A 13,503-nucleotide genomic window follows, 5' to 3' on the forward strand; every position below is an offset into this window, starting at 1 on the left:
AAATTATTAGCACGTTAATACTGACAGGTAGAAGATGATGGCCTGGTTTTACTTAGCCTGATGAACACTGGTTCTGCTAAGCCTCTTTTTCTTTACCAAGGTGAATCACTTTCAGATTATTTGCAATGTGGATTTAACTTGACTGTTTTGCCTTTGTCGCTGCACTGGAAAGTCTGGAGCCATTTAATACAAAATTATAACAAACATATAATTGCATTTATGACTTAAAATGGACCACATTCAATATCATGCTCCACATACCAGATTTGTTCAAATTTGTAATTTTATTTGTGTAAGCACAAGATAATAAGTCATCAGAAGCTTTCTGTGAGAAAAATTGTTGCAAGGCAAAGTAGTGAAATGCTCCACTTTTGCAGTAAACTGTAATTTTCAATTAACAGCGTTGGATTGTATAATATAAACCAGAAATACTGAAAACCTTCAGATCCTTCACTTGATTTTCAATTAACGGGCTAGATGATGGTTGGAGAAAAAATCCGGCATTTACTGGAAATGCAAAAATACAAAATGCCCAAAACAATCAGCAAGTCAGACAGCATCACTTCCTAGAAAAACACATCCAAGGACCTGAGAATTAAAAAACTTTAAAAGTGAGAGAACAAGCATGTTCTCAGTTGTTTGCAAAGTTATCAGGTTTTGTTCTTACAAAAAGCTGCTGATTGCAGAAATCTTGACAAAAAACAAAACATAAATAAAATGTTCTTGAGCAATCAGCAGATCAGATAGCATCTGTGGAAAGAGAAAGGGTTAAAGCTGCAGATAAAACATCCTTGTCAGACAAAGGGCCTTTGGTCTAAATCCAAAATCGGGGCCTTGGTAAGCAAAAAGTGAAATAAATGAACATGTCACTGGCATTGTGCAGATGTTTTTAAATTATGTGTTGCAGAAACTAAGGAGTGGTACCACTGGTGTGACAGCCTTAATTGCTGGCAATACGTTGCATGTGGCTTGGCTTGGAGATTCGCAGGTGATGATGGTGCGACAGGGCCAAGCTGTGAACCTTATGGACCCACACAAACCTGAGAAAACGGTGGGTATATTATATTGGGAAAGAGACCAGTGCTGCCGAATTATTTCTGGCTTAAACATTATATGCAGACTAAATTATAGTTAAGAGCATATATATATTACCAACTAAATGGAAACTGGGACAGTAATGTATTTGACAAACTGATTATATGCATGAGTTCCACGAAACACAATTTAATATTCCCCATGAGATGTGCACATATTAAATATTCATCAGTGATTTTTAGTTGCAGAATGGGTCGGTTTGCAAATCCTGTATTACTGTTACAGATAAGGTGTTTATATTTTTTATTGGAGCCCTAAGCCAGCATTACCATGTTCTTAATCAAAGATGTTATCTAGGAGTAACAGCAATGCCAAGATCACTAATAAATTCAGTGAGACCAGCAACCAGGGGATTAGGAATTTTCTTTAGGCAAGAACTGAACTTCAGAAACCTAATCAGCTTCATATTTGTTGCTACTAAAAATGCACTATACTTCAACGATGCCACACTGGCAGTAAGTATCCTTGCACCAGTGAGTCAGCCATGCTATTTTGCAAGGAACCACACCTGAGACTTTCTAAAAAGAACATTGTGCATCTGGTTGACTTTTTCCAATAATTGGTTTTGATTTTCTGCATAAAACATTGTTTCATTATTAACTGACAATATGATTCTTGCTAGCATGGCCAGAATTTATTGCTTATCTCGAAGTGCTCATGAAAAATGTGGTGGAGCAGCACCCCCTTAAACCACTGATTCTTTATAAAGGTATTGATAAAGGAATGGTCATATCCCTAGGTTGACAAAGTGTATAGTTTGAAGTGGAGCCTGCAGACTGGTGTTTGCTAGACTCTTGCATCTGTCCTTTTGGATGGTAGATGAAGTGCCATATAAGACTGCAGTGCAATTTGTGAGTGATATGCAGAGCAGCAACCGTGTGTTGGTGGTTGATAGGTTGTCAGTCAAGTGACGTAGGAAGGAACTGCAGATGCTGGTTTAAACCGAAGATAGACACAAAAATCTGGAGTAACTCAGCAGGTCAGACAGCATCTCTGGAGAAAAGAAATAGGTGATGTTTCGGGTCGAGAGTTCTGAAGTAGGGTCTCGACCCGAAACATCACCTATCCCTTCTCTCTAGAGATGCTGCCTGACCCGCTGAGTTTCTGCAGCTTTTTGTGTCAATCGGGTGGATTGCTTTGTGATAATTATACAGTGCAGACTCGGGCCATTCAGCCCACCATGTCCATTCCAACCTTTTTGACCATCCCTACTAAACCCATTTGCCTTTTAGGTCAGTATCCATCCACTCCTTGCCTCTTTCAGTGCCTGTCTAAATGTCTCTTAAATGTCATGGATTTTATCTGACTCCACCATCTCCTTCTCCAGAAGCATGTTCCATATTTAAATCATTCTCTATTTTAACAAACTTTCCTCGCAAGTTCCCTTAAAAACTTCTTCCTCTCACCTTTAACTTGTGCTCTTTTGTTATATGCCCTGCATTGAAAAATATTTGGAATGTCTACCCTATCTATGCCTCTCCTCATTTTAATATACATCTGAACAGATCACCTCTCAGACTCCAGTGAAAACAAACACAGCCTTCTACCTTGCGTCCACATGATTGGTCCAGTTAATTGTCTCTGATCCATAGCAAACCCCAGAATATTAATGGTGTCTAATATATATCAGGGGCCACTGAGTATTGTTTAAATGGTTAAACTCTTATTTGATCAGAATTATTACTGTCCTTGTTACTCTGCTGTTTCCTCTGGGTATGTGAGTACTCAGGAAATAACAATAAAGATATACTGATACTGATACTGCTGCTTCCAATCAGTGTTAAACATGAATTCATCAGTTGAGGGACGATTGCCCGTGTTAAATCAACCATTTTTTCTAGCCCTATCCCCATAGCTAAATCCCTTCCATCACAGCAAGTCTGATTGCTGCAAAATCTCATTATTGTGAAGAATGTCATGGGTGTTTTAGCAAGTTGTATCTTGTTTTACAATAAACATTGGAGTCATATTGCTTTATCTTGTAGATTTTTGCTAAATGCATTTTGCTCAATTAGTTATAAATCAAATTATTGATTATCTCTAAATTCTTCTTCTTTAGGACGAGAAGCAAAGGATTGAACAGCTTGGTGGATGTGTAGTATTTTTGGGATGTTGGCGTGTAAACGGAATACTTGCAGTCTCTAGGGCAATTGGTAAGTTTTTTTTTTAGTGGTGATGTGCTAAATGTAACAGTTGGCCATCTTAAACTATCAGTGAATGAAATGCACCAATTTTAGCAAACCTAACACCAAAAATTCAGCTCGCTGATTCCTCAAAAAACTCTTGTATTATAAATCTCTAAAATGAAACTACAACAATAAACAAAACTGCTACCTGAAAGAATCAGTTTTCATTAATGGTAGACAAAAGTGCTGGAGAAACTCAGCAGGTGCAGCAGCATCTATGTCCAGCACTTTTGTCGCTCCATAGATGCTGCTGCACCCACCGAGTTTCTCCAGCACTTTTGTCTACCTTCGATTTTCCAGCATCTGCAGTTCCTTCTTAAACAGTTTTCATTAATATTTGAAATAAGCAAGTACGGGTCTGGTATTGTCCCATAGATGATTTATTTACTTGGCACATTTGCTCCTTCATTCAGAACACCCCTTTGAGTGACTGAGGCCAACGTTGGGCCTGCAAACGACTACAGGAGGTATCTGGTGGGACAAGTGGAAGGGTGCTTTGTGAGATCACGCAAGCCTTCTGTCATTTACGCTGGGCTTTTATATGCTCGAGATTCATATTCTTGATATTTTCAGTATCATGCCAACTGTCTGTTCTTTGAGTGGTTGTGGGCAATGGGATTCTAGGTAATCAATGGGGATATTGCATTTTTTCAAGGTGTTTTGAGTATAGCCTCAAATCTATTCCTTTGGCTTCCTGTTAATCTTTTTGGCTAACATAGCACACCTGAGTGAACTCAGGTTTGTAGAAAGTGCAAAGTGGACAGCTGACCAAAAGATCACTGAAGAAGGTATTCTGGAGGTAACAAATGAGAGCTTTAACCACGGGTGAACTGTAGCTGTAGTAGTGCCCCTAATGTTTCTGAGATGCAAGTAAGTATATCAAGTCCTAGTGTGGTGTTTTCTCTTGTCCACTGTTATGATATTTTTAATTTTCTAGGGGATATTGACCAAAAACCGTACATTTCGGGGGACGCGGATTGTGCCACGTTCAAACTGGATGGCAGAGAAGACTACGTTATTTTAGCCTGTGATGGCTTCTTTGATGGAATTGAACCTTCCAAGGTTGTGCACATTGTACAAGAGCACTTACTAGAAAACGCAGGTGATGGCAGTTCTGTTGCAGAGACGCTTGTAGCAGCTGCAAAAGAAGGTGGATCAAATGACAACATCACTGTGGTGGTGTTCTTTCTACAAGACCCACAGGTCATTTTAAAGGACAGCCAATCGCAAGTGGGCAGTGAGAATGCCGGTCTGGACAGTAAGTGCCCCCAAGCCAAAGGAAACTCTGAAACAGTTAATCTTCTCAAGTGAGGTTAAAGATAGCCAGACAAAGGATATGACTTGCTGATGGCTGACTATCATTTAGTTGTGATCATGAGATCATTTAACAGTGTTACATTCAGGGAATATATTTTACTCGGTGATGCCAAAGAATTGGAGGGAAATGGCATTGGTGTTAAAATGCCCGCATCTTGTCAAAGCTATGCCTGCAGTGTGTATAACAATCTATTTTAATCTAAAGTCTCCTGTATGACCTTTAATAAAAGGTGTCTAAACTCAGTAATTGAGGGTGCAAGAAGCTTCAACGGGGAAGGCGAGTGGTGGCCAAGAACAGCGGTCACGCCATCGCACGTTTTCGTAAATTCCAGGCTGAAAGGCTGGATTTAAGCCTGGTATTGCTTTGCTTTGACTTTTATGGAGAACATATAAATGGAAAGTGTTCCCTAATCCTGTTCACCAGAATGGATGCTAGAATATTACGACAGTATTTGGTCTGATTTCAGACATGAGCTATGCCTAGAGGTTGGAACATTGCTTTCAACTTCCTCCAAACCAACAAAATTGTGCCATTCGCACTACACCTGTTTCACAACCTCTTCTGTTGCAAGCTTTCCACAGCAACTAACCCAAAGTTTTGGGAGCAAGCTATTTCATTGGTTTATGCTTTAAAATTAAATAAGAAGATATTTAAAGCTGAAATCAGTGATTGCAAGTAACAATGCCATGAAAGTTGGATGACCATTGGGGGATATTGTGAGATTATTTTTATATTATCTGGAAGTCATTAATGTCCTGCATTACAAAGCATTTTATTCCACTTTCTTTTACTTCTGTAAATGAACCATCGGTGATTAATAGAAAAATTCACAATGGGTTTTATGTTTGGGCTATTTTAGCCTGTCCCGTTTCTACCATGCTGACCAAGTTCTGTGTGGTAAAAATGCAAACTCATCATTTTTTCAAAATTGTTTTTTCATGTTTGCAAAGTTTTCAAGCACCCTTACGTACTGATTTTCCTCAAGCGAAAAAAAAAATACAGGTTGACAATCTAGTGCCTTATTCTGATCTGTGTGTAGTACAAACTATGCAATAATTTGTACTGTTCCACGGATCCATTGCAGACTGTTTAGTGCCTTATGCATCTCTGCACACCTATGGCGATGGTATTTGTTGTGCACTGTAGCATTGCTTCATTGCCATTTGTTGGGAGAGAAAAATATGAGATGATTTTATTTAGGCATTTTATTTAATGCTGAATTTGTAATGTTCAGTCTTCTGCTTGTGTTAAAGAATATAAACACATGAATGTATTGTGGTTTTAAATAAAAATAACAACTGGAATTGACCTGTTGTGGAAATATTATGGTTTTCACAACAGTGTTCTAATAGCTGAGTGGTCTTCGATACTGTGCATTTGAAAACTTTGCTCGCCCAGAATTCTACAACCAACTGCCCTGAATTTGCATAACATAATAAGTAATGTACACGAGTCCTCAAAAGCATCTAGGACCCTCAAATATGGTTATTTAATAAAATATTAAAAGTCAATGTGCAAAGAAGTTAAATGCATTCCCAACAAACTGGATTATCAAGTTTTATTTGAAACTGGAAAAAAATGATAATGGCGGATGTTTAACCAGGATTTGTTGAGAACTGATGATAATTATGTGTACACGTAGGGATGAGGGCCAGTGGATGCTAGTAGCCTCCAATACTCTCCACTGCCCCACTACCAAGGTTGCCATTTTCTATGTGTTGACATGTTGCTGTCTTTTGGGAACTACTGCTGCTGACTCTATTCCCAACAATTTCCATCTTTTCATCCTTGGACACTCATGAGGGAAATCTCAAATGATTCCAAGTATTGCACCCAACAACATAAGATACAAAACGCTGGAGTAACTCAACGGGACAGGCAGCATCTCTGGAGAGAAGGAATGGGTGACATTTCGGGTTGAGGCCCTTCTTCAAACTTCAGACCCTTCATCAGTCTGAAGAAGGGTCTCAATCCAAAACAGCATCCATTCCTTCTCACCAGCGATGCTGCCTGTCCCGCTGAGTTACTCCAGCATTTTGTGTCTATCTTCTTTTTAAACCAGCATCTGCAGTTCCTTCCTAAACAAAAGATACAAAATGCTGGAGTAACTCTGGGACTGGTAACATCCCTGGAGAATGTGGAAAGGCGGTTTTATAGGTCGAAATCCGTCCATCAGGGAGTACATTTAGCTGATGTAAGAATAGGAACAGGGAGAGAACATTCAACCTCTCACACACGCTGTCCCATATTAGTGCTTCCTCTGTAATTTAATTTGGTTAGCTTTTCTTATCTCGATTTGTACAATTTTATCCAGATAATTTATCCTTTTAGATGATGTCTAGGGTGTGCCCTCTGACCTTGTTTAGCATCTCCATGCTGTCAGACTATTCACAATAAGCGAACTTATTTCATTAGCTTTTCTTATCTTGATTAGTACAAATTTACCCAGATAACTTCAATCTGTAGCAATGTTTTGCAATGTTTTTGCAAAATTCAGCTGATTATGTTGCCCCAGAAACTAGAACGGAGGCAGGACTTTTATGCAGAACATGACCACATAGTTTTGCATTCCTACCTTGTGTCCGATTATCGATCGCAGCTCCAAAGCTTCCAATTCCAGCAGTTCATCTTGCTTTAACTTGTTTTTGCTGAAGCTTTGTTGACTAAGATTTGGAAACCTCAACAATTTGTCTTTTTACAGCTAATTCCATCATTGCATAATAGTTACTGGTCTGCAATTAGCATATGTCACTTTTTAAACTTGATAGCTTTTTTCAAAGGTAAAAATATCATTTTTTTCTCATTGCATGATTATCACTTTTAAACGCCCCATTCTGCTCACACATTGACTGCATTTTGTTAACCATTTATTCTCCCAATTTTGTAATATTTAATGAGTTTGCAATTTTGTGCTTCTAGATTATTTTCCAATGTAGAAAGGGGTTCGCTGGCATTCTCCCCAACATTCCTCTACGCTGTAACATGAATTCTCACTCCCACTGGTTCCAGTTTGAATGCAGGCCCCACATTCTGAGGAATTGACAGGGAAAGTTGATTAGAAGGGAACCTGTAGGTGTGGGACATTTAATTTCCCAACAGGCATGCCTGTTAATCTCCATTTGCCAGATTTTTGCCCAATCACCCATACTTCAATCCCATGCTAACATTCTTCCGATACCACGAGCTTTCAATTTATGCACCAACGTCGCATGTGAGGAAGTATGTCAGCATGGGATTGAAAACTGACAGTTTAGGTTTGTTTTCTTGAAAGAAAACAAAGAATTGGGTTAAACAAATTATTTTCAGACTGGAGGACTGTGGCTTTTAGAATACTCCAAGTTCTTGGCTCTTAATTGCTTACTATTTACATTAATGATCTGAAGGAGGGAACAAAAATGTAAGGTTGCCAAGATGGCAGCAGTACGAATGTAGGTAGAAGGGAATGTTATGAAGAAGATGTTGTGATTCTGCAACAGATTATGTATTAAATGATAGGGCAAAAATCTGGCAAATGGAGATTAATGTGGGGAAGTGTGAGGTTGTGCACTTCAGTAAGAAGAATGAAAAGGTGGATTCTGATCTAAATGGAGAGAGACTGCAAATGAGTGAAATTCACAGAGATCTAGGTGTTTTCGTGCATGAATCATTAAAATTAGCTGGAAGGACTAAAAAAGGCAAACAGCATATTGGCAATTATGAAGTGGTTGGAGTTTAAGAATTGGTGCATTCCTCAAAGTTTGGAAAGATCGCCATAAGGGAATCTTATTCAAACATAAGATCTTAATACAACTTGACAGGGTAGAGACAGAGAGCCCTCGCAGGTAAGAGTCGTGAGTAAGGTGACACAGCTACCAAATAACGGGCTGATCATTTAAAACTGAGGTGCACAGAAGAATTGTCTCTTACAGAGTAATGAACCTTTGGAATTCCCTGCCCGTAGGGGTAATGGAGGCCAGGTGATCGAGAATTGACGGTTATGGGGAACTGATGCAGAAGAGGAAATGAGGCCAAGGTAGATCAGCTATGATCATACTGAATGTTGAGGATTAGCTTGAGGATCCCAATGGCCAACTATTTTCTTGTGTTTTTGCATATTAAATATTTTTGGATTTGCACCAGTTACGATTCTGTACAAAGAATTGCAGATGCTGGTTTACACCAAAGATCCACAAAGTACTCATGTAACTTTCTGGTCAAGAGAAAAAGGATGGGTAACGTTTCAGGTCAGAACCATTTCATTATTCAACATTTCTTTCACCTAGGGGATCCCACCACTAATCACATCTTCCCAGCTCCACCCCCTTTCTGTCTTCCGCAGAGATCGCTCCCCCCACAACACCTTGGTTCACTCATCCCTTCCCACCCTCTCCCCAGGTACCTTCCCCTGCAACCGCAGGAGATGCAACCCTGTTCTTACACTTCACTCGAGTCCATCCAGGGACCCCAACAGTCCTTTCAGATGAGGCAGAGGTTCACATGTACTTCTAACCTCATCTACTGCCGCCAGTGTTCCCGGTGGGCTGCTGTATATCGACGAGAGCAAGTATAGACGCAGCGACCATTTTGCTGAACACTTGCGCCCAGACGGGATCTCCTGGTTGACAACCATTTCAACTCCCCTTCCCATTCTCATATTGACTTTTCTGTCATGGGCCTCTATTGCCGGAATGAGGCCGCACATAAATTGGAGGTATATTTTGCTTGAGAAGCTTACAACCCAACGCTATGAACGATGATTTCTCTAATTTTAAGTCATTTCTGCCTTCAATCATTCCCCCTCCCCCCTTGGCCCCTTCATCCATGCTAGTCGTTTCACCACATTGTATTTCTTTTAAATTAAAAAACTTTACCCGTCCTTTTTGTCCAGACACGCTGCCTGACCATCTGAGTTACTCCACTACTTTGTGTCCATCTTTGAGATTCTGTACATCCTGAATCCCTTTAGTTTGTTTACATGCATGCCATCATATTGGGTAATTAAGAGAAAATTGTAGGTAAAAAACTTAAATGGCCTACAGCTGATAAAGAGCCTTCTCTATGACATAGCTCTGGCATATCTGATTCTTTTTACAGGGCTGAGTTATGCATTTAAGAACATCCTGCATAAACTGGTGCACAAACGCTGAATAATGGGTGTTGGGGACATTATGATCGCAGCAAGATCTGAGTGCTTTTATTCTCCTTTTAATTGTGGATTTGTTTTGTCATTTTGCTCTGATAAACACATAGTCTATGAAACGGTTCTCTGTTCTTGTATCCTGTGGCATTCTATCAACTCATTTGTCAGTCAAATATGTTGCCATTGACTTTTTATGTTAGAATAAAACCACATAATTGTTTAATGTTGTACCTGATGCTGGTCAGTTTAATTTCCGATTACCAATTCTCAGAGAAGATAATTATTTTCTTATCGATACTAACCGTTGCAATTTATATCTGTGCACCATTATGTGGCTTACTAATGTTTATTACACTGTATTTTGGAATGGCAGAACTGCTGCCTGTGTATACTTCAAGTGTTTCATTCTGCTGTTTCTTGCACATTTATTTGCATTTTTGATGTAACCATAAAACTTTAAAGCTAAGTATATTATTTATTCCCATTGCTTGATATGCACATGTATTTGTTTTAAGTAATCCTGAAACTTACTGATGCTTGATGTGGTTATGTGCAGATTGCAGAAAGGTCAATATATGCAGCTAGAGTCCTGGATGTCATCCTGTGTGCTACCATGAGAATTGCTTTTACTTATCAGCCAAATGTTTTGTGGTGTTCGACATGTTACATTGTTAGCAATTAACGTTCTGAGGAAAGTGTGGTAGAAGTAATCTTAGTAGTGAGTTGCTATAGTCCATCCTGAGGTGGTTATGTTCATAAGGGCTAGGGATAGAAAATTCAGTGGCAGAGATGATCATTAAACAAAATGCTTTTCCTGGATGGTTTTGAGCTGACTAAATATTTTTAGGTGCACTGAACATTCTTTCAGGAACTGCACAAAATACTAAAGTCCCAGGTTTGCAATATCTGTCTTTATGCCGCACGGCCTTTAAATGTCAAAGAAAGTTTGCGTTTGCAAGTGAGAACAGATGAAGCTTTAGAAGAAAAAAATAAAATGTATGTTTCAAAACAACTTTAAGCTCACTCGACTTTGGTTATCAATTTAAGTTTTTTAAAATGTCAAATTGATTGTCAAACAGATGTGTGGCCTCTTCTGATCATAGGAGATGTGATGTGCCATGGACTGATCTCTGTCTCAATGTTTATGAGCGACCTCACTCCTGCGGTATTCGATAAGATCCCACCACACCTAAATGTGAATGCTTTGTCTCAAATTTCAAGCATGCCAAGACAGCCTCTGGGTTTTGACATGCACAGGTTCTTGACAAGCCCGTGCTTGAACTGCAGGTTCAAGTTATGATGGTGAGCATGAGTATAGTTACAAGAAAGAACACACCCTAACATTGCTAGGTAAATGCATTTCGGACAGTTGGATTGTAACGGTATATTATCCTTGAGACAGGGTAGACAATTATCCTATCCTACCAATTTTCTTTGGATAGATTTGCATTTCTAAATATAGTAATGAATACATAATGTCCATAGAATTGCTCCTGTGCCAAATTCATTGTATAAATTGGTAATGGCTCATGGCAGGCTTAATATCACATGCTTCCAAAATAGGTTTGCAGTAAAAAATCTTGTAAATGTGCACTTCTACCTGGTATCAAACAAAACAAATGTCTTGGAGGCCAATCATTTTGCAGTTGACAACAGTTATTAGCACACCCACACTTTGAAGGAGAATTAGGACAAGTGTCTTCTTACTCAAGCAAAGGATCAAACTCTCCTGTCATTTCTTGTTTTTATAAATGATCCAATTATAGTTTTATCTGATAACTAAGTGGAAAAAACGGTACACACATAACTACTAATGGTAAGGATATTGTTACCATTATCCCATTTAATGCATCCCATTAGTAAATGATAATTGTAATTGACAGCAACTAATTCGATTGAGCACAATCTCATCAGGTGGCAGGAAAGAATGGAAGGAACAAATAAATCTAGAATAACTGGTTATTCTATGGTGCTATAGATGGATTCATAATAGATTTTTATTCTGTCAAATCTTTTAATTATGGTTTATGTTAAAATACATTCATTTCGTAGGAAAATACATAACGTATCCTTTTAGATGATGTCTATGGTGTGCCTTTTGACCTTATTAGCATCTCCCTGCTGTCAGACTATTCACAACAAGCGAGCTTATTTCAGTAGCTTAGCTTGCAGTTTTTGCCAGGACTCCAGTGGTCTGTTTACCTTCTCAACACTGCACAAAACCAACAGGAACCAGTCTGTCAAAGATGTCTCAAACATCATTCATTGACAATGCTGAAACAGTATAATACCTTACTAAGCTATAAGTTTGAAACCAAATTGTTTAGTTGCCTTATTGTGGTTGGGTTTTCTTCTGAAACAATTTTATGTATGCAGTGTTACTCTCATAATAAAACAATTTTGCTATATTAATTTTAGTGCAATGTTTTTTAGTTGTAAAGAAACATACAGTGTATTTTGCACCCTTAACAGAAAATTGAGGGATGTAAAAGATTTAGCTTTGTATTTCTGGGAGACTCCCTTATGTCCCACAATGTAAAAAAATGTTGGATCGATGAGGGGGGGGGGGCGGCTTTCTGGAGCGCTAATATGGGTATTGTGAGCCGAAGGGACTGGTTTCCAGAGGGTTAGTATGGACATTGTGGGCGAATGGATTCTTGGGCTGGCAGCTCAGTCACTCAGCCCTGGTGGGTTGGCAGCGCAGTCACTCAGGCCTGGTGGGCTGGCAGCTCAGAAACTTCCAGAAATTCTGCCCAAAACAGGTGAGAGACTCTGTGAGAGCAAAGGGAGAGAGGGTGGAGAATCAATTTTAGACATTTTTCATCTTTTTTCTGCAGATCACAGCAATGAAGGAGGAAAGTCTATCCTGGCCTGGATCTCACAGGGAGCAAATGAAGGGAGGGGGGAAAATACTGGGGTGAGGTTTAATACTTGCAGAGGGAATACTTACTGATGGGCCGAAAGGACTACTGGGCTAGTACAGGCCTGATGGGCCAAATGGGCTCTTTTTAAAACAAAATCTCAGTGAAAGGCACTTTTTCTGGACTGTTCCGGGCTCGGCACGGACCTTTTGGGCCAAAATGCTCTCCTGGGCTAATACGGGCATTTTGGGCAAAAGGGACTGGTTTCCCGGCTAATAGGGGCCATGTGGGCCGAAATTAGTGGTTTCAGGCAAGCCAAACAACTCATTACATTTCCAATTGCATTGCAATTTCAAGCACAAAGCAGGTCAAATAGCTCATTGCATTTTTATTTCACTTCCATTGCCATTGCACTTTCAAGCAGAGGGCAGGCTCAAACGAAACAGCTGATTGCATTTTCATTTCCATTGCCATTGCACTTTCAAGCACAGGGCAGGCTCAAGCCAAACAGCTCATTGCATTTTCACTCCATTTCCATTGCCATTGCAGTTTCAAGCACAGGGCAGGCCAAACAACTCATTTCATTTTCATTAAGGGCTAACAAATAATTTATTCAAGTACATTGCATACTCACAGTGTTCTGTAGTTTCCCAGCTCAGTCGTGACCTCTCCCTGGAGGACTCTGAGTAAGATGGTCAAAAAATCCCAGCCATATGTGGCAGTGTTTTTTTTCTAAAATCAAAGCACTGTGCAAACAGGAAGTGGTCAAGATGAGACATTTAATTATATAGATTGAATGGCAAATCTACAAATATAAATCTTATTATATTATGTATTTTCAAATATGAAAGTATATAAAACAGAAAGTAATACCTGTACAAGTTTTCCATCTTGTATTTATTTGGTTTTCTTAACACAGATAAA

The 13,503-nt window shown here is 39.2% G+C and overlaps 1 protein-coding gene across 1 annotated transcript in view; it reads left to right on the plus strand.

Moving 5' to 3' along the window:
• ppm1f (protein phosphatase, Mg2+/Mn2+ dependent, 1F) overlaps nucleotides 1-12,130 on the plus strand; it is a 34,670-nt gene extending 22,540 nt beyond the window's left edge. The window contains exons 5-7 of the mRNA XM_055655150.1: nucleotides 908-1,051; nucleotides 3,155-3,248; nucleotides 4,219-12,130. Coding sequence (XP_055511125.1) covers nucleotides 908-1,051; nucleotides 3,155-3,248; nucleotides 4,219-4,592 — 612 coding nt within the window. The 3' untranslated portion in view covers nucleotides 4,593-12,130. The remainder of the gene's footprint in view (nucleotides 1-907; nucleotides 1,052-3,154; nucleotides 3,249-4,218) is intronic.
• Nucleotides 12,131-13,503: the final 1,373 nt, after the last annotated feature.

The sequence above is a fragment of the Leucoraja erinacea genome, chromosome 25 (genome assembly GCF_028641065.1).
Source record: "Leucoraja erinacea ecotype New England chromosome 25, Leri_hhj_1, whole genome shotgun sequence".
Lineage (NCBI taxonomy): Eukaryota > Metazoa > Chordata > Chondrichthyes > Rajiformes > Rajidae > Leucoraja > Leucoraja erinaceus.